Source organism: Eucyclogobius newberryi, unplaced genomic scaffold (genome assembly GCF_026437365.1).
Source record: "Eucyclogobius newberryi isolate DKJ021-1_F unplaced genomic scaffold, fEucNew1.0.hap1 SCAF_20, whole genome shotgun sequence".
Classification (NCBI taxonomy): Eukaryota; Metazoa; Chordata; class Actinopteri; order Gobiiformes; family Gobiidae; genus Eucyclogobius; species Eucyclogobius newberryi.
The window spans coordinates 6,855,829-6,876,814 of record NW_027315835.1 but is presented as its reverse complement, the minus strand read 5'-3'; the positions used below and the strand labels follow the sequence as shown (position 1 = coordinate 6,876,814).

Below are 20,986 nucleotides of genomic sequence, written 5' to 3'. Positions count from 1 at the left end.
AAGTATTTGGGAGCCAAGTACAGTCGTGGTACATCTTCCAGACTCGGAGCTGAGCAGAGGAAACATCTGTGTCTCCTTTAACCGTCTAAAAAACATGACAAATGTGTGATGAAGCAGCACTGACACGATGCTAAGTCCTCGTCACGTGTCACTTACTGTTGTGCAGATGGGTCAGTGGAGGATGGAGGCTTTGGCTTCTCTCTGGACCGACCTCTGGACTGGTCTGGAAACTCGACTCTGAAGAAAAACCAAACACTTATAATCACTGACGACAAGTGAATCCAAGTCCAAAGATTCAGGTTGTGCCTCAGTGAGCGCAGCAGGAACGTCACGATGTCACATTTTAGAGTTGTGCCCCCTACAGGCCGGACCACTCACTGCACTAACGTGAAGTTAAGATTCATATATTTTGTATTATGTTAAAAATTATAAACATCTGCGTTCACGTTCACGTCTGCGTTCACGTTCACGTCTGCGTTCGCGTTCACGTCTGCGTTCGCGTCTCTGTTCGCGTTCACGTCTGTGTTCACGTCTGTGTTCACGTCTGTGTTCACGTTCACGTCTGCGTTCACGTCTGTGTTCGCGTTCACGTCTGCGTTCACGTCTGCGTTCACGTCTGTGTTCACGTTCACGTCTGCGTTCACGTCTGTGTTCGCGTTCACGTCTGCGTTCACGTCTGCGTTCACGTCTGTGTTCACGTTCACGTCTGCGTTCACGTCTGTGTTCGCGTTCACGTCTGTGTTCGCGTTCACGTCTGTGTTCGCGTTCACGTCTGCGTTCACGTCTGCGTTCACGTCTGCATTCACGTCTGCGTTCACGTCTGCGTTCACGTTCACGTCTGCGTTCACGTCTGTGTTCACGTTCACGTCTGTGTTCGCGTCTCTGTGTTCACGTCTGTGTTCACGTCTGCGTTCACGTCTGCGTTCACGTCTGTTCACGTTCACGTCTGTGTTCACGTTCACGTCTGTGTTCACGTCTGTGTTCACGTTCACGTCTGCTTTCACGTTCACGTCTGTGTTCACGTCTGTGTTCACGTCTGTGTTCACGTTCACGTCTGCGTTCACGTTCACGTCTGCGTTCACGTTCACGTCTGTGTTCGCGTCTCTGTTCACGTTCACGTCTGCGTTCACGTTCACGTCTGTGTTCACGTTCACGTCTGTGTTCACGTTCACGTCTGTGTTCACGTTCACGTCTGCGTTCACGTCTCTGTTCGCGTTCACGTCTGTGTTCACGTCTGTGTTCACGTCTGTGTTCATGTTCACGTCTGCGTTCACGTCTGTGTTCATGTTCACGTCTGCGTTCACGTCTGTGTTCGCGTTCACGTCTGTGTTCACGTCTGCGTTCACGTCTGTGTTCACGTCTGTGTTCACGTTCACGTCTGTGTTCGCGTCTCTGTGTTCACGTCTGTGTTCACGTCTGCGTTCACGTCTGCGTTCACGTCTGTTCACGTTCACGTCTGTGTTCACGTTCACGTCTGTGTTCACGTCTGTGTTCACGTTCACGTCTGCTTTCACGTTCACGTCTGTGTTCACGTCTGTGTTCACGTCTGTGTTCACGTTCACGTCTGCGTTCACGTTCACGTCTGCGTTCACGTTCACGTCTGTGTTCGCGTCTCTGTTCACGTTCACGTCTGCGTTCACGTTCACGTCTGTGTTCACGTTCACGTCTGTGTTCACGTTCACGTCTGTGTTCACGTTCACGTCTGCGTTCACGTCTCTGTTCGCGTTCACGTCTGTGTTCACGTCTGTGTTCACGTCTGTGTTCATGTTCACGTCTGCGTTCACGTCTGTGTTCATGTTCACGTCTGCGTTCACGTCTGTGTTCGCGTTCACGTCTGTGTTCACGTCTGCGTTCACGTCTGTGTTCACGTCTGTGTTCACGTTCACGTCTGTGTTCACGTTCACGTCTGCGTTCACGTTCACGTCTGCGTTCACGTTCACGTCTGCGTTCACGTTCACGTCTGCGTTCACGTTCACGTCTGCGTTCACGTCTGTGTTCACGTCTGTGTTCACGTTCACGTCTGTGGCTCTGAGCTGAGACTGTGTGATACAAACACACTTACACTTGTGAGCGGCACATTTCTGGAGGTGGACTCATTGATCTGCTTCTTCTGGACTTTTCTTTGGGGATGAACCGTTCCAGAGACGTGCGTCTGAAAACAACAGTTACAATATATTTATCTGTTGTTGTTTAGAACCGAACATTAAGAAGCAGCAACACGTGTGAAGTGGAAGTGTTCACACAGACACAACATCCACTGGGTCAGAGTTCATGGGCCTCATTTTACATTAAGTTTGTGTCGGTTTTATAAGTAAGACTCTGACTAAAGCTGCTGCTACTCACCGAGTTCCAGCTCCGCCCGGTGGCCCCGATGTAGCGCCCCCTTGTGGCCCTGATGCAGCGCCCCCTTGTGGCCCCGATGCGCCCCCTTGTGGCCCCGATGCGGCGCCCCCTTGTGGCCCCGATGCAGCGCCCCTTGTGGCCCCGATGCAGCGCCCCCTTGTGGCCCTGATGTGGCGCCCCCTTGTGGCCCAGATGCGGCGCCCCCTTGTGGCCCCGATGCAGCGCCCCCTTGTGGCCCCGATGCAGCGCCCCCTTGTGGCCCCGATGCAGCGCCCCCTTGTGGCCCTGATGCAGCTTTCATATTCTGTCACTCTGAAGGAGAAACAGAATAAATGATTATTTCAACATAAATAAACATCATGTCTGCCATGTTCACAGTCAAACTCCACATTACGTCATAAACATAAGTTACATTTTCACTTCAAAACACAAATAAAAAGTCATTTCTTTTGTATCAAAGGTTAAAGACTAAATGTCTCGTACCTTTACTCCACGTGCACTCACGTAGAAGGTCACCACTCACAGCCTCAGCCTCGTGTCTGAAAACAGCAGAGGCAGTTGTCACGGCGATCAAGAGAATCAGTGATTGGCCAATAAAATATAAAATGACCGTGTGTCACAAATATGTATAAATGGTTCTAAAATAGATCTAAATAAGCCTGTTTTTCCTCTCATTTCTGCAGCTGAAGCTCGGCTGAAGTCACAGTGTCTTTAGTGGCCTCTACAGGCCGCTGAGCAGTACTGCAGGATACTGCAAGAGCAGAGCAGTGCTGCAAGATTATTAATATTATTATTATAATATTATTACATATTATTATATGTTGCAACACTGGAATTAAACTGGAATTTGCTCTGCGGTTTTACAACGTTAATGTTATTATTACGTCAGTGTTTATGAAGCGTGCGCTGAGTCACATGACACGCGCAGGGGGCGGAGCTATCTGCTTTAAGAACCAGCCCACGCAGGAGAGCCACCACCACAGCATGACCTGGTCTGTAGAAGTTGGGGAAGGGCAAATGTCCACACTCTTATAACCTGAATATCTCCAAAAGTCTCACACTATAATCACCATGAACTTCTGATGGTGTAAATCAATTGTAAATCTGACACTTTAAAATGAATCATTCTGATGTATTTACTGAAACTGAACAGTTATGACATTTCCCCATGTGTGGACAATAAAGGAATATCTTATCTTAAAACGTGTTAAGCACTTCACAACACACAGGATTCTCCTCACGACCATCAGAGTGTCTTTGGTACAAACGCGCCTCAAAACATGTCAAATGTTAAACTTACCGTTATTGTCAGTGCTGCGAGTTACAGGTTACAGCGCTGTAATGATGGATTCTGCTTCTCTCACTTCTCAGGGCGGACATCAAAACGAAAGTCTCAATAGTATTTTGGGGACTGAAAAGACTCATTTATATTGTGCAATAAATGAAATGTAAGCGGTGAATACAGATGTAATGAGTGTAAGCCGCCAGTAGGTGGTGCTGTGAGACGCTACGAGGGAGAATGTTGTTCTGGTCATTTGTTTTCTCCCATGAAGAGTTGAGTTTGATGGGAAATGAAACGTAAAGTTAGATCTTGAACATAAACTCATCTAGTCTTTGTTTGTCCGACAAATAAAATGATTAAATTCTTCTTCTTATAATCATTTATTTTTTTACTTTGCAAGAAATTGAAATAATGTTGGAATAACATATTTAAGTGAGGACAGATTAAATGCATCAGATTTGTTTTTAACAGAGAAAAAAATATCTATTTGATATTATGGCCATGGAAAAAAGCACTTTATATTATCATAATAATAGCAACATCTATAGATATTATGGCATGCATAAATGAAGAATTTACTAGTAAAATTAGACAGTGGAAGTACAAATGGCTCATAGTATTTAAAGCGCGGCACGCGGGCCGAACGGAAGCGGTAGTTGTGCCAAGTGTGGCCCGTGGGCCGGAGTAAATAAATATAAAACTATAGCTTATATAAGAATTAGAGTTATATTCATATCCGTTAATAATTCAAAGAAGTAAATAAACTGTAGAAATAACCTTGAGTTCTTCACTGTCTCCAGGATCGTCCTTCACCTGAAACACAAACGTGGCATTAGTGAGTGGATCATGTCACGTTTCATCTCTGTAAACTGTGATTGCAGGTTTGTGATGATAGTGATCTGATTCTTTTGAACGACTCGTCGCTCAAAGGAGCCGTCCTTCAGGAGCCGTCCTTCAGGAGCCGTTCTTCTGGAGCCGTTCTTCAGGAGCCGTTCTTCTGGAGCCATTCTTCAGGAGCCGTTCTTCTGGAGCCATTCTTCAGGAGCCGTCCTTCAGGAGCCGTCCTTCAGGAGCCGTTCTTCTGGAGCCGTTCTTCAGGAGCCGTCCTTCAGGAGCCGTCCTTCAGGAGCCGTTCTTCTGGAGCCGTTCTTCAGGAGCCGTTCTTCTGGAGCCATTCTTCAGGAGCCGTCCTTCAGGAGCCGTCCTTCAGGAGCCGTTCTTCTGGAGCCGTTCTTCAGGAGCCGTTCTTCTGGAGCCATTCTTCAGGAGCCGTCCTTCAGGAGCCGTCCTTCAGGAGCCGTTCTTCTGGAGCCGTTCTTCAGGAGCCGTTCTTCTGGAGCCATTCTTCAGGAGCCGTCCTTCAGGAGCCGTCCTTCAGGAGCCGTTCTTCTGGAGCCGTTCTTCAGGAGCCGTTCTTCTGGAGCCGTTCTTCAGGAGCCGTCCTTCAGGAGCCGTTCTTCAGGAGCCGTTCTTCAGGAGCCGTCCTTCAGGAGCCGTCCTTCAGGAGCCGTTCTTCTGGAGCCGTCCTTCAGGAGCCGTCCTTCAGGAGCCGTTCTTCAGGAGCCGTTCTTCTGGAGCCGTTCTTCAGGAGCCGTTCTTCTGGAGCCGTTCTTCAGGAGCCGTCCTTCAGGAGCCGTTCTTCAGGAGCCGTCCTTCAGGAGCCGTCCTTCAGGAGCCGTTCTTCTGGAGCCGTCCTTCAGGAGCCGTCCTTCAGGAGCCGTTCTTCAGGAGCCGTTCTTCAGGAGCCGTTCTTCAGGAGCTGTCCTTCAGGAGCCGTCCTTCAGGAGCCGTTCTTCAGGAGCCGTTCTTCAGGAGCCGTCCTTCAGGAGCCGTCCTTCAGGAGCCGTTCTTCTGGAGCCGTTCTTCAGGAGCCGTTCTTCTGGAGCCATTCTTCAGGAGCCGTCCTTCAGGAGCCGTCCTTCAGGAGCCGTTCTTCTGGAGCCGTTCTTCAGGAGCTGTTCTTCTGGAGCCGTTCTTCAGGAGCCGTCCTTCTGGAGCCGTCCTTCTGGAGCCGTTCTTCTGGAGCCGACCTTCAGGAGCCGTTCTTCTGGAGCCGTTCTTCAGGAGCCGTCCTTCAGGAGCCGTTCTTCTGGAGCCGTTCTTCAGGAGCCGTTCTTCAGGAGCCGTTCTTCTGGAGCCGTTCTTCAGGAGCCGTTCTTCTGGAGCCATTCTTCAGGAGCCGTTCTTCTGGAGCCATTCTTCAGGAGCCGTCCTTCAGGAGCCGTCCTTCAGGAGCCGTTCTTCTGGAGCCGTTCTTCAGGAGCCGTCCTTCAGGAGCCGTCCTTCAGGAGCCGTTCTTCTGGAGCCGTTCTTCAGGAGCCGTTCTTCTGGAGCCATTCTTCAGGAGCCGTCCTTCAGGAGCCGTCCTTCAGGAGCCGTTCTTCTGGAGCCGTTCTTCAGGAGCCGTTCTTCTGGAGCCATTCTTCAGGAGCCGTCCTTCAGGAGCCGTCCTTCAGGAGCCGTTCTTCTGGAGCCGTTCTTCAGGAGCCGTTCTTCTGGAGCCATTCTTCAGGAGCCGTCCTTCAGGAGCCGTCCTTCAGGAGCCGTTCTTCTGGAGCCGTTCTTCAGGAGCCGTTCTTCTGGAGCCGTTCTTCAGGAGCCGTCCTTCAGGAGCCGTTCTTCAGGAGCCGTTCTTCAGGAGCCGTCCTTCAGGAGCCGTCCTTCAGGAGCCGTTCTTCTGGAGCCGTCCTTCAGGAGCCGTCCTTCAGGAGCCGTTCTTCAGGAGCCGTTCTTCTGGAGCCGTTCTTCAGGAGCCGTTCTTCTGGAGCCGTTCTTCAGGAGCCGTCCTTCAGGAGCCGTTCTTCAGGAGCCGTCCTTCAGGAGCCGTCCTTCAGGAGCCGTTCTTCTGGAGCCGTCCTTCAGGAGCCGTCCTTCAGGAGCCGTTCTTCAGGAGCCGTTCTTCAGGAGCCGTTCTTCAGGAGCTGTCCTTCAGGAGCCGTCCTTCAGGAGCCGTTCTTCAGGAGCCGTTCTTCAGGAGCCGTCCTTCAGGAGCCGTCCTTCAGGAGCCGTTCTTCTGGAGCCGTTCTTCAGGAGCCGTTCTTCTGGAGCCATTCTTCAGGAGCCGTCCTTCAGGAGCCGTCCTTCAGGAGCCGTTCTTCTGGAGCCGTTCTTCAGGAGCTGTTCTTCTGGAGCCGTTCTTCAGGAGCCGTCCTTCTGGAGCCGTCCTTCTGGAGCCGTTCTTCTGGAGCCGACCTTCAGGAGCCGTTCTTCTGGAGCCGTTCTTCAGGAGCCGTCCTTCAGGAGCCGTTCTTCTGGAGCCGTTCTTCAGGAGCCGTTCTTCAGGAGCCGTTCTTCTGGAGCCGTTCTTCAGGAGCCGTTCTTCTGGAGCCGTTCTTCAGGAGCCGTTCTTCTGGAGCCGTCCTTCAGGAGCCGTCCTTCAGGAGCCGTTCTTCTGGAGCCGTTCTTCAGGAGCCGTCCTTCAGGAGCCGTTCTTCTGGAGCCGTTCTTCAGGAGCCGTCCTTCAGGAGCCGTTCTTCAGGAGCCGTCCTTCAGGAGCCGTCCTTCAGGAGCCGTTCTTCAGGAGCCGTTCTTCAGGAGCCGTTCTTCAGGAGCCGTCCTTCAGGAGCCGTCCTTCAGGAGCCGTTCTTCTGGAGCCGTTCTTCTGGAGCCGTTCTTCAGGAGCCGTTCTTCAGGAGCCGTTGCTATAGCGATGAAGCTGACTGAAGGAAGCGTGTCACTTACAGAAGTATTTAGGAGCCAAGTACAACAACAACAACAACAACAACAACAACAGTCGTGGTACATCTTCCAGACTCGGAGCTGAGCATTTTTTTGTATGTTTTTTATGGGCCAAATAAATTGAGAAAAAAACATAACGAATCTTTTCATATGTATTTTATTTCCATGTGATAACTGTTAGTCAAAATATAATAAATGCAAACAAAAATTAAAGGCCGTCAAATGGCACAAAAAAGCAAAGGGAATTTGTCAAAGACCGACGCTGTGGAGGGAAATGGAGAGTTGGAGAAAAAAAGGTTAAGAACCTGATCCAGAACATCATAAACTCTTTCATCACAAACAGTGGAAAACACACTTTCTGTTCTCTTCTTTTGCCTGTGAACTCTGGACTCCTGCGTCTGACCGCTCTGTCTCTCTGTCTGACCGCTCTGTCTCTCTGTCTGACCGTTCTGTCTCTCTGTCTGACCGCTCTGTCTCTCTGTCTGACCGCTCTGTCTCTCTGTCTGACCGCTCTGTCTGACCGCTCTGTCTCTGTCTGACCACTCTGTCTCTCTGTCTGACCGCTCTGTCTCTCTGTCTCTCTGTCTGACCGCTCTGTCTCTCTGTCTGACCGCTCTGTCTCTCTGTCTGACCGCTCTGTCTCTCTGTCTGACCGCTCTGTCTCTCTGTCTGACCACTCTGTCTCTCTGTCTGACCGCTCTGTCTCTCTGTCTGACCACTCTGTCTCTCTGTCTGACCGCTCTGTCTCTCTGTCTGACCGCTCTGTCTGACCGCTCTGTCTCTCTGTCTGACCGCTCTGTCTCTCTGTCTGACCGCTCTGTCTCTCTGTCTGACCGCTCTGTCTGACCGCTCTGTCTCTCTGTCTGACCGCTCTGTCTCTCTGTCTGACCGCTCTGTCTCTCTGTCTCACCGCTCTGTCTGACCGCTCTGTCTGACCACTCTGTCTCTCTGTCTGACCGCTCTGTCTCTGTCTGACCCGCTCTGTCTCTCTGTCTCTCTGTCTCTGTCTGACCGCTCTGTCTGACCGCTCTGTCTCTCTGTCTGACCGCTCTGTCTGACCGCTCTGTCTCTCTGTCTGACCGCTCTGTCTCTCTGTCTGACCGCTCTGTCTCTCTGGCTGACCGCTCTTGGAGACCACATTTTGACTTCTTTCTCTCTTTCTTTGCACAGGTCAGTTTATATCATGAAGAAACTGAACAGTTTGAACCCTCAGCACAAACATGAGAGTTTTACAGAGGAAATAATAAAGTGTGAATCTGACACTGCGTCTGTGTCTGATGAGTGCAATACTATCATATATAATATATGATATATTATAATATAATAATGTATAATAATATAATAATATAATATAATAATATAATAATATATAATAATATAACTTAATAATATAATAGATCCATGGTGCGACACTTCCTGGTCCCTGAGGTGACTCATGCTCGTGCTGGGATTGTGTGTTTATCCTGTGCTTGAAGTCGGTGCAAAGTTCACTTACTGAAAGCTCCAGTTTCACTGTAAAAGAACAATCCATCTTCTGCACAAGGGCCACCTCACAGGGGCCACCTCACAGGGCCACCTCACAGGGCCACCTCACAGGGCCACCTCACAGGGCCACCTCACAGGGCCACCTCACAGGGCCCACCTCACAGGGGCCACCTCACAGGGGCCACCTACTGAGACCGAGCAACAAACAACTTTAAACTGCATCGATCATCGTGTTTCTGTACTTTTGATGTCAAATATAATGTCAAATATAAAGTCAAATATAATGTCAAATATAATGTCAAATATAATGTCAAATATAATGTCAAATATAAAGTCAAATATGTCAAATATGAAGTCAAATATAATATCAACTGTAGCTCTTACCGGTTCATGTCGTTGCGCTGCCACGTGCTCTTTAGAATGTTCTGGACTTTTCCACATCATTAACATTATTAATGTGGATCAGCTTCTGTCACATGTAAAACACGCGCCTGTTTTTTAAAATCGCTGCTGAAACCGAAACAGGAGCACGTTCAGCGTGATGTGACGTCATCACGTCTTCAACCGTCCAAAGGGTTTTGTAAAATGTTCTTTCCAAATGTAAAACTGCACAAACGTGTCACGTGCTCTGTTCTCTACTTTATAAAATACTTTAACAAACATTAGTATTTGGAACATGTCTCACATCCGGGTCCTGCTCCAGGCTGTGACTTTGTAAATACTTTATTACTTGTATTTAAGGAACATGAAAAGTAGAAACAGAGTTACAGTCTGTGAGCAGAAGTGCTTGTGCGCATGTGCAGGACTCATGTAGTTTCATACATTATCAATTATTAATCACTATGGCAACGGTCCCACATTCTCATCATTCTGACACAAACAGAACATAACCACAAAACAAAAATACAAAGCAGAACATTTATTGTTATTTTTCAGATCAAAATGAGCTGCACATTCTCATGTCAGTTTAAAGTTTCCTCCTTGTTTTGATCCATATTGATCTTTATGAAACACGTGTCTTCAGCTGCAGCTGTGATTGTAAAGAAAGAGTAAGAAAGTGAGTGAACCAGGTCATAGCAGGCGGCAGGCAGAAGATGGCGCTATCATCATGTCATGAGTTTAAAATAAATAAATAAATAAAGGTTGAATCTGTGGCTCAGGCTGATGAACAACAACAAACGTCCATAATTACACAGAATATGACGTAATTGTTCCCGATTGAACCAAGAGAAAAACTGGAACATTTTGATTCAAACGGAAAAGAAAAGGTTTGAAACTGTATTTGACTTTATGGCCATTAGATGTCACTGTGAAGCCAAAGAAACAAACTCTTTATGTTTCAGAATCAGAAAAAGGTTTATTTCCTTTGTCATTGATCACAGCGTCTCGTTAAAGTGCAACATAAAACTATGAATAATACATTTATAATAGTGACGTCTGAAGAGTTCATTAGTAAAATAAGGTCAAAAATAAACTTGTTCTCAGTATGACCAGATATTTACACATAAATGTACAGATGTTTACACATAAATGACCAGATGTTTACACATAAATGACCAGATGTTTACACATAAATGTACACAGATGTTTACACATAAATGTACACAGATGTTTACACATAAATGTACAGATGTTTACACATAAATGTACAGATGTTTACACATAAATGACCAGATGTTTACACATAAATGTACAGATGTTTACACATAAATGTACACAGATGTTTACACATAAATGTACAGATGTTTACACATAAATGTACACAGATGTTTACACATAAATGTACACAGATGTTTACACATAAATGTACACAGATGTTTACACATAAATGTACACAGATGTTTACACATAAATGTACAGATGTTTACACATAAATGTACACAGATGTTTACACATAAATGTACAGATGTTTACACATAAATGTACAGATGTTTACACATAAATGTACACAGATGTTTACACATAAATGTACAGATGTTTACACATAAATGTACACAGATGTTTACACATAAATGTACAGATGTTTACACATAAATGTACAGATGTTTACACATAAATGTACACAGATGTTTACACATAAATGTACAGATGTTTACACATAAATGTACAGATGTTTACACATAAATGTACACAGATGTTTACACATAAATGTACACAGATATTTACACTTAAATGTACAGATGTTTACACATAAATGTACAGATGTTTACACATAAATGTACACAGATGTTTACACATAAATGTACAGATGTTTACACATAAATGTACAGATGTTTACACATAAATGTACACAGATGTTTACACATAAATGTACACAGATATTTACACTTAAATGCACAGATGATTTGAAATACACTGGTTCTTCTTTATCACGGGACTTTCACTCTATAATAACCTGCACGAGGCAAAATCTGCAAAGCATTTTTTATACAATTATTATAAATGTTTTAAGGTTTCAAAGGCCTCGCTCCTCCTTCCTCCATGAACACTTTGCATCTGTTGTTCACATCTTGGCTCCGGCCGTCTCCGCAGACGTGGCCCGTTCGTTTCTAAAACGTCTCAAAACCTTTTCCTGCATTAAACGGAGAAAACGTACAAATTTACAGCGTTTCAGTCGCACCGCCAGTGACACAAGCTGAGCTCGGTCTGTAGCTACAAGAGACACGGGACCAGAGGGTTTGACTACAGTCTACAGTCTCTTAGCCAATCAGCACGCAGAAAACAATGCACTAAAAAAATCTGAAAAACAGCGAGAAGCGAAAGATGAAGCGCGTTATAACGAGGGACGACTTTATAACAGAACGTGAACAGTGCGTGAATCATATAAGTTAAAGTGACAGTGTTTAAGAAGTGTTCAGTGAGGGGAGTGTCCTCCTGTCTGAGGGGAGTGTCCTCCTGCCTGAGGGGAGTGTCCTCCTGCCTGAGGGGAGTGTCCTCCTGCCTGAGGGGAGTGTCCTCCTGCCTGAGGGGAGTGTCCTCCTGCCAGAGGGGAGTGTCCTCCTGCCAGAGGGGAGTGTCCTCCTGTCTGAGGGGAGTGTCCTCCTGCCTGAGGGGAGTGTCCTCCTGCCTGAGGGGAGTGTCCTCCTGCCTGAGGGGAGTGTCCTCCTGCCTGAGGGGAGTGTCCTCCTGCCAGAGGGGAGTGTCCTCCTGCCAGAGGGGAGTGTCCTCCTGTCTGAGGGGAGTGTCCTCCTGCCAGAGGGGAGTGTCCTCCTGCCAGAGGGGAGTGTCCTCCTGCCAGAGGGGAGTGGCCTCCTGCCAGAGGGGAGTGTCCTCCTGCCTGAGGGGAGTGTCCTCCTGCCTGAGGGGAGTGTCCTCCTGTCTGATGGGAGTGTCCTCCTGCCTGAGGGGAGTGTCCTCCTGCCTGAGGGGAGTGTCCTCCTGCCAGAGGGGAGTGTCCTCCTGTCTGAGGGGAGTGTCCTCCTGTCTGAGGGGAGTGTCCTCCTGTCTGATGGGAGTGTCCTCCTGCCAGAGGGGAGTGTCCTCCTGCCTGAGGGGAGTGTCCTCCTGCCAGAGGGGAGTGTCCTCCTGCCAGAGGGGAGTGTCCTCCTGCCTGAGGGGAGTGTCCTCCTGCCAGAGGGGAGTGTCCTCCTGCCAGAGGGGAGTGTCCTCCTGCCTGAGGGGAGTGTCCTCCTGCCAGAGGGGAGTGTCCTCCTGCCTGAGGGGAGTGTCCTCCTGCCTGAGGGGAGTGTCCTCCTGCCTGAGGGGAGTGGCCTCCTGCCAGAGGGGAGTGGCCTCCTGCCAGAGGGGAGTGGCTCAGGGTGAGAAGGGTCGGTTGTGGTCCGATCTGCTGGTCCAACAGTCCTGGAGACGGACCGGGCCCAGTCCAGACAGAACCTCTGACCTGAGGCAGTTTTCCCAGCAGTGTGAGGACGTCATGTTCCCTGAGCAGTTTGAAGACAAATTGTTCCTCGAACAGTTTGAAGATGCCATGTTTGTCTCGGTTGATCTGCTCAGTGCGCCTCTTCTTTTGACCTTCTGCGTCACATTTGTCAAGCGAACGTACAGACATTCGGTATTCATCTGAAAAAAACAATTGTTTTATGTGTTTTAGAATTCACTGTCAAAGGCACAATAACTACTTTAATAACTATGATACAAAATGATATTTAAAGCCTATTTGAAGCATTCCTTTAGTTCAGCTTTGCCTGAACTCGCCCCATGAAAAAAGTATCTGTTTATTATTATGAGAAGTACTATTATTACTGATTAAATACAGTAAATTTAAATATGTATATTAATTGATGTAAATAATGTTTTGTAAACTACTAATGAAAAGCGGCGGGGCACCAACTCTGAAATGTCTGCTCATATATGATGTGACTTACCTAGTGAACGCATGAGACCCCACAGTGTTAGTCCCGGGAGGGAACGGTACACTGCACTCAAAGAACTGTGGACACGTTTAAATCACATTTAAATCACATTTAAATCACATTTAAAGCTGGAGCAGCTGCTTCAACCACAACATACTGAGAACTCAATCTCCCTGTCCAAGAAATGAAAACAACATTTGACTCTTTTCACTGGTGTGTTCCTGTTTTATGATCAGTGGTTTGTTGAACTGTGGATGTTGTAGTACTTCAACATCACCACTAGATGTCATTGTAGAGTACGTGAAGCCTCGGCACATTTCATTCAATTGCTTTGTTTTTCCATAAAGCCTTATTTTGCCTTTATTTAGCCCATTATTAGTTAAAGCAAAGGTGCCTTTGGACCCGACCCACCGTTACTCGCTGTCCTGCTTCTCATTGAGCTAACGCACCTGTCACAGGTCGACCTGTGCATCACTGCCCCCTATTGGCCTTCTGTAGTATGTAAAAGAAATCCTTGCGAACTTCTGTCCCTAAAGTCAGGCATGTCCCGGAGACAGTGTTTTACTCACTCAAGGTCTCTGAAAAGCCGATTTTGCTCCATCATGAACTGACTCGGTGCAGGAAAAACTTCTCTTGGTCTCTGAATGTTAAAGTTCTTTTCAAGTTCACTGAAAAAACAAAAGGTAATTTGTCATCCATGATGGCACATTCTCTCACAGCTATAAATAAAACCAAACAGAATGTGTCACTCACAAGGGATCAGAATCCAGCTGGATTGGGCCCTTCATGGACATAGGACAGCTCATGGACCGGGCCCTGGACTCAACACTGGACTGACCAGTGGTTCTGCCTCTGGACTGACCAGCTCTGCCTCTGGACTGACCAGTTCTGCCTCTGAACTGACCAGTTCTGCCTCTGGACTGACCAGTTCTGCCTCTGAACTGACCAGTTCTGCCTCTGGACTGACCAGTGGTTCTGCCTCTGAACTGACCAGTGGTTCTGCCTCTGAACTGACCAGTTCTGCCTCTGAACTGACCAGTTCTGCCTCTGGACTGACCAGTGGTTCTGCCTCTGAACTGACCAGTGGTTCTGCCTCTGGACCGTCCAGTGGTTCGGCCCCTGCAGCGAAAGGCAATGAAAATGAGCATTTTTGCTATAACAGTGAAAACATGAATGTTCATAAAAGAAGGTTATTCAAAGTTACTCAGAGTTACTCAGTTACTCAGAGTTACTCAGTTACTCAGAGTTACTCACGCAGGTGCTTCAGAGCCGCTGTTTCTCTGTGAAAACCGTCCGTCTTCTTGAGCGCTGCTGTTACTTTCCATGTTCTAGTGAGAAATACACACGTGTGTTCTGAACATACAATACACAAGTGTGTAAAACAAACACAAACATATCTAAAGCTACATAAAAAACAACAGTTGATGACTGTGTTATGTGTATTTGATCAACTGGATGTTTAAAACAGTTTTATCATTAGATTGAAATGTCTGAAGAAGAAATTGTAAAATAAATTCCCAAAATAACAACATAACTTTTCATAAAAATTCTCTTATTGACAATGACTCTTGGATGAGAGTCGAAACGTCTAATTTTTCTGAGTCCAGATGATACAACTGAAGCTTTTTCTACAATTTTCATAAAGAGCAGAGTTGATCTGTTACTTTAGAGTTTATATTGTTTATCATGGGCCTGATGTTCAGTCCAGCCCACTTCAGTTATGTTCCAGTGGTACGCCTCATGTAGGGGCGTGTCCTCCCGTGTGGGGGCGTGTCCTCCCATGTAGGGGCGTGTCCTCCCATGTAGGGGCGTGTCCTCCCATGTAGGGGCGTGTCCTCCCATGATGGTCCCCCCTCTAGTTCCTCGTTGTGTGAGACGTTCACTGAGCACGTCTTCAGTTGGAGCCTTGTCCTTCATGTCCTTGTCCTTCATGTACTTGTCCTTCATGTCCTTGTCCTTCATGTACTTGTCCTTCATGTCCTTGTCCTTCATGTACTTGTCCTTCATGTACTTGTCCTTCATGTCCTTGTCCTTCATGTACTTGTCCTTCATGTCCTTGTTCTTCATGTACTTGTCCTTCATGTACTTGTCCTTCATGTACTTGTCCTTCATGTCCTTGTCCTTCATGTCCTTGTCCTTCATGTACTTGTCCTTCATGTACTTGTCCTTCATGTACTTGTCCTTCATGTACTTGTCCTTCATGTCCTTGTCCTTCATGTACTTGTCCTTCATGTCCTTGTCCTTCATGTACTTGTCCTTCATGTACTTGTCCTTCATGTCCTTGTCCTTCATGTACTTGTCCTTCATGTCCTTGTCCTTCATGTACTTGTCCTTCATGTACTTGTCCTTATTGTCCTTGTCCTTCATGTCCTTGTCCTTCATGTACTTGTCCTTCATGTCCTTGTCCTTCATGTCCTTGTCCTTCATGTCCTTGTCCTTCATGTCCTTGTCATGTACTTGTCCTTCATGTCCTTGTCCTTCATGTACTTGTCCTTCATGTACTTGTCCTTCATGTCCTTGTCCTTCATGTACTTGTCCTTCATGTCCTTGTCCTTCATGTCCTTGTCCTTCATGTACTTGTCCTTCATGTACTTGTCCTTCATGTCCTTGTCCTTCATGTACTTGTCCTTCATGTACTTGTCCTTCATGTCCTTGTTCTTCATGTACTTGTCCTTCATGTCCTTGTCCTTCATGTACTTGTCCTTCATGTACTTGTCCTTCATGTACTTGTCCTTCATGTCCTTGTTCTTCATGTACTTGTCCTTCATGTACTTGTCCTTCATGTCCTTGTTCTTCATGTACTTGTCCTTCATGTACTTGTCCCTCATGTACTTGTCCTTCATGTACTTGTCCTTCATGTACTTGTCCTTCATGTCCTTGTTCTTCATGTACTTGTCCTTCATGTCCTTGTCCTTCATGTACTTGTCCTTCATGTACTTGTCCTTATTGTCCTTGTCCTTCATGTCCTTGTCCTTCATGTACTTGTCCTTCATGTACTTGTCCTTCATGTCCTTGTTCTTCATGTCCTTGTCCTTCATGTCCTTGTCCTTCATGTCCTTGTCCTTCATGTCCTTGTCATGTACTTGTCCTTCATGTCCTTGTCCTTCATGTACTTGTCCTTCATGTACTTGTCCTTCATGTCCTTGTCCTTCATGTACTTGTCCTTCATGTCCTTGTCCTTCATGTCCTTGTCCTTCATGTACTTGTCCTTCATGTACTTGTCCTTCATGTCCTTGTTCTTCATGTACTTGTCCTTCATGTCCTTGTCCTTCATGTCCTTGTTCTTCATGTACTTGTCCTTCATGTCCTTGTCCTTCATGTCCTTGTCCTTCATGTACTTGTCCTTCATGTCCTTGTCCTTCATGTCCTTGTCCTTCATGTCCTTGTCCTTCATGTACTTGTTCTTCATGTACTTGTCCTTCATGTCCTTGTCCTTCATGTCCTTGTCCTTCATGTACTTGTCCTTCATGTACTTGTCCTTCATGTCCTTGTCCTTCATGTACTTGTCCTTCATGTACTTGTCCTTCATGTACTTGTCCTTCATGTCCTTGTCCTTCATGTACTTGTCCTTCATGTACTTGTCCTTCATGTACGTGTGGATCTTGGACGTCCTGGACAGTGGCTCTCACGTCCTCCACGTCCTCTTTATTCTTCCTTGTTCTTGATAAACAAGTGAACACTAAATGTTTCTAGAGGTTTTATCTGAAGTATATGTAAGTCTTATAATATAATATATATAATATATATACTGTATAGTATATATATCACGAGACACTCACGAGACACTCACGAGACAATCACGAGACGATCACGAGACGATCACGAGACACGATGAACTTGACATTTACAGTTAAATAAACTGAAAGCGTCTGACACAGAGAAAGAACAAAGTCAAAGCACAAAGTCTCTGACTCTGGAGGACAAAGAGACACATCTTTCCTTTGACCAGAGGATTGTATTTTGTCTCATTTTATTTACTACGTGTAAAAAGTAAATTAACGTTTCATTTAGTTGAACACTGACATTTCACTGCTGTTTTTGTTTGACTAGTTTGCAACAAAATAATCAACTCATAGTTTTTTTCCACATTGAAAACAACTGACCACGCCCATATGAAACATATGAAACATATGAAACACATGAAACATATGAAACACATGAAACATATGAAACACATGAAACACATGAAACACATGAAACACATGAAACATATGAAACACATGAAACATATGAAACATATGAAACATATGAAACATATGAAACATATGAAACATATGAAACACATGAAACATATGAAACATATGAAACACATGAAACATATGAAACATATGAAACATATGAAACATAATAAACATAATAAACATATGAAACACATGAAACACATGAAACATATGAAACACATGAAACATATGAAACATATGAAACATATGAAACATAATAAACATATTAAACATAATTAACATATGAAACATATGAAACATAATAAACATATTAAACATAATAAACATATGAAACATATGAAACATATGAAACATATTAGATATAAAGCTCTGTCACGTTTAAATCGTCCGTTTGCTTTTGATTAAACAAATACCAGCCTCAGAACATAATGAGTTCAAACATGTCTCAGATGGAAACGTTTGGGTCAAAAGTGTCAGTTTAAAATGATCAAATGTTCCACAAAGTTAAACCATCCACATGTTCACACTTACAATATAAACATAGAATATCAACATTTCGACGACTTAATCGACCAAATACAATGTAAAGTGTTGTATTAACATAAAAGTCTGTGTAAAAGTCTGTGTAAAAGTCTGTGTAAAAGTCTGTGTAAAAGTCTGTGTAAAAGTCTGTGTAAAAGTCTGTGTAAAAGTCTGTGTAAAAGTCTGTGTAAAAGTCTTACCTTTGCAACAGACGATCTCTGACACTAACACTGAGATTTACTTTCCTTTTCAACAGAAGAACGAGGGCGTGGCCTGGGGGGAGTGGCCAAGTTCTGTCAGGAAAAACTGGAAACGACAATATAACATAAAATAATACAAGGAAACGCCAACCAACTAATTAAAATAAAAACAACAACAACAACAACAACAACAACAGGCAAAACACGACACGATTTATTGTCCACAAGAAATTGAATAAATCCAAATAAATGTAAAATGTAATGACACGTGGCTGTCAGAAGAGGGCGCTATAATGTTTTAGTTGCTTATATGCTTATGCTATAGTTATTTTTTTTTCATAATAACCACATCTTTTCTAGATAATATAAATACAAAGGGAATAAAAAGTGGGGCTTTCGTCTATTTTGAACCTGAAAAACATATCATAGTTTTTTGAGTAATTCGTTTATGGGATTTGGAGTCGACACATAAACAGCCTGTGTCACATGACGCACATGACGTCATCCTCTCTGTTTAACAAGGGCGTGGCCAAAGGTCTGCCTAAAAGGTCTAAACCAGAGGACTAAACCAGGACTAAACCAGGTCTAAACCAGGTCTAAACCAGGACTAAACCAGAGCTAAACTAGGACTAAACCAGAGCTAAACTAGGACTAAACCAGAGCTAAACCAGGTCTAAACCAGAGGACTAAACCAGGACTAAACCAGGTCTAAACCAGGTCTAAACCAGGACTAAACCAGGACTAAACCAGGGCTAAACCAGGTCTAAACCAGGACTAAACCAGGACTAAACCAGGACTAAACCAGGTCTAAACCAGGACTAAACCAGGACTAAAGTAGGACAAAACCATGGCTAAACCAGCTATTTTGATTTGAAACCAAATAATTCATATTTAATTTTAATGTTCAAATAGTTGATGGAATTATTTCAAAAACAACTTGAAATTGGATTTTTACTCAACAACAGCCAAAGACAAAAGAACGAGTTAGTTCCTGTTTTGGTGAAGGTGAAAACAGCGCCCTCTGTGGCAAAAAGATGCATCTGTCACTCACGAGACGCTCACGAGACGATCACGAGACGATCACGAGACGATCACGAGACACTCACGAGACAATCACGAGACGATCACGAGACGATCACGAGACACGATGAACTTGACATTTACAGTTAAATAAACTGAAAGCGTCTGACACAGAGAAAGAACAAAGTCAAAGCACAAAGTCTCTGACTCTGGAGGACAAAGAGACACATCTTTCCTTTGACCAGAGGATTGTATTTTGTCTCATTTTATTTACTACGTGTAAAAAGTAAATTAACGTTTCATTTAGTTGAACACTGACATTTCACTGCTGTTTTTGTTTGACTAGTTTGCAACAAAATAATCAACTCATAGTTTTTTTCCACATTGAAAACAACTGACCACGCCCATATGAAACACATGAAACATATGAAACACATGAAACATATGAAACATATGAAACATATGAAACATATGAAACATATGAAACACATGAAACACATGAAACACATGAAACACATGAAACATATGAAACATATGAAACATATGAAACATAATAAACATAATAAACATATGAAACACATGAAACACATGAAACATATGAAACACATGAAACACATGAAACACATGAAACCTATGAAACATATGAAACACATGAAACACATGAAACACATGAAACACATGAAACACATGAAACACATGAAACATATGAAACATATGAAACATATGAAACATATGAAACACATGAAACACATGAAACACATGAAACCTATGAAACATATGAAACACATGAAACACATGAAACCTATGAAACATATGAAACATAATAAACATAATAAACATAATAAACATATGAAACACATGAAACACATGAAACATATGAAACACATGAAACACATGAAACACATGAAACCTATGAAACATATGAAACATATGAAACATAATAAACATAATAAACATAATAAACATATGAAACACATGAAACACATGAAACATATGAAACACATGAAACATATGAAACATAATAAACATATTAAACATAATAAACATATGAAACATATGAAACATAATAAACATATTAAACATAATAAACATATGAAACATATGAAACATATGAAACATATGAAACATATTAGATATAAAGCTCTGTCACGTTTAAATCGTCCGTTTGCTTTTGATTAAACAAATACCAGCCTCAGAACATAATGAGTTCAAACATGTCTCAGATGGAAACGTTTGGGTCAAAAGTGTCAGTTTAAAATGATCAAATGTTCCACAAAGTTAAACCATCCACATGTTCACACTTACAATATAAACATAGAATATCAACATTTCGACGACTTAATCGACCAAATACAATGTAAAGTGTTGTATTAACATAAAAGTCTGTGTAAAAGTCTGTGTAAAAGTCTGTGTAAAAGTCTGTGTAAAAGTCTGTGTAAAAGTCTGTGTAAAAGTCTGTGTAAAAGTCTGTGTAAAAGTCTTACCTTTGCAACAGACGATCTCTGACACTAACACTGAGATTTACTTTCCTTTTCAACAGAAGAACGAGGGCGTGGCCTGGGGGGAGTGGCCAAGTTCTGTCAGGAAAAACTGGAAACGACAATATAACATAAAATAATACAAGGAAACGCCAACAAACTAATTAAAATAAAAACAACAACAACAACAACAACAACAACAACAACAACAGGCAAAACACGACACGATTTATTGTCCACAAGAAATTGAATAAATCCAAATAAATGTAAAATGTAATGACACGTGGCTGTCAGAAGAGGGCGCTATAATGTTTTAGTTGCTTATATGCTTATGCTATAGTTATTTTTTTTTCATAATAACCACATCTTTTCTAGATAATATAAATACAAAGGGAATAAAAAGTGGGGCTTTCGTCTATTTTGAACCTGAAAAACATATCATAGTTTTTTGAGTAATTCGTTTATGGGATTTGGAGTCGACACA

At 44.1% G+C, this 20,986-nt stretch overlaps 1 protein-coding gene across 3 annotated transcripts; it reads right to left on the bottom strand.

Annotated features, from left to right (window-relative positions):
- Positions 1-10,949: 10,949 nt before the first annotated feature.
- On the bottom strand, positions 10,950-20,619 carry LOC140369016 (uncharacterized). 3 transcript variants are annotated; one of them, XM_072456215.1, is made up of 7 exons: positions 20,509-20,619; positions 18,005-18,110; positions 14,356-14,429; positions 13,855-14,220; positions 13,671-13,769; positions 13,114-13,178; positions 10,950-12,808 (listed from the first exon to the last, which is right to left on the bottom strand). In XM_072456215.1, the coding sequence occupies exons 3-7, from the start codon at positions 14,424-14,426 to the stop codon at positions 11,643-11,645; spliced, it is 1,767 nt and encodes a 588-aa protein (XP_072312316.1). In that variant the 5' UTR covers positions 14,427-14,429; positions 18,005-18,110; positions 20,509-20,619; the 3' UTR covers positions 10,950-11,642. The 3 variants fall into 3 exon arrangements, with proteins under 3 accessions (XP_072312316.1, XP_072312317.1, XP_072312318.1); XM_072456216.1 differs by lacking the exon at positions 20,509-20,619 and having other exon boundaries at positions 18,005-18,781; XM_072456217.1 differs by lacking the exons at positions 18,005-18,110; positions 20,509-20,619 and having other exon boundaries at positions 14,356-15,025.
- Positions 20,620-20,986: the final 367 nt, after the last annotated feature.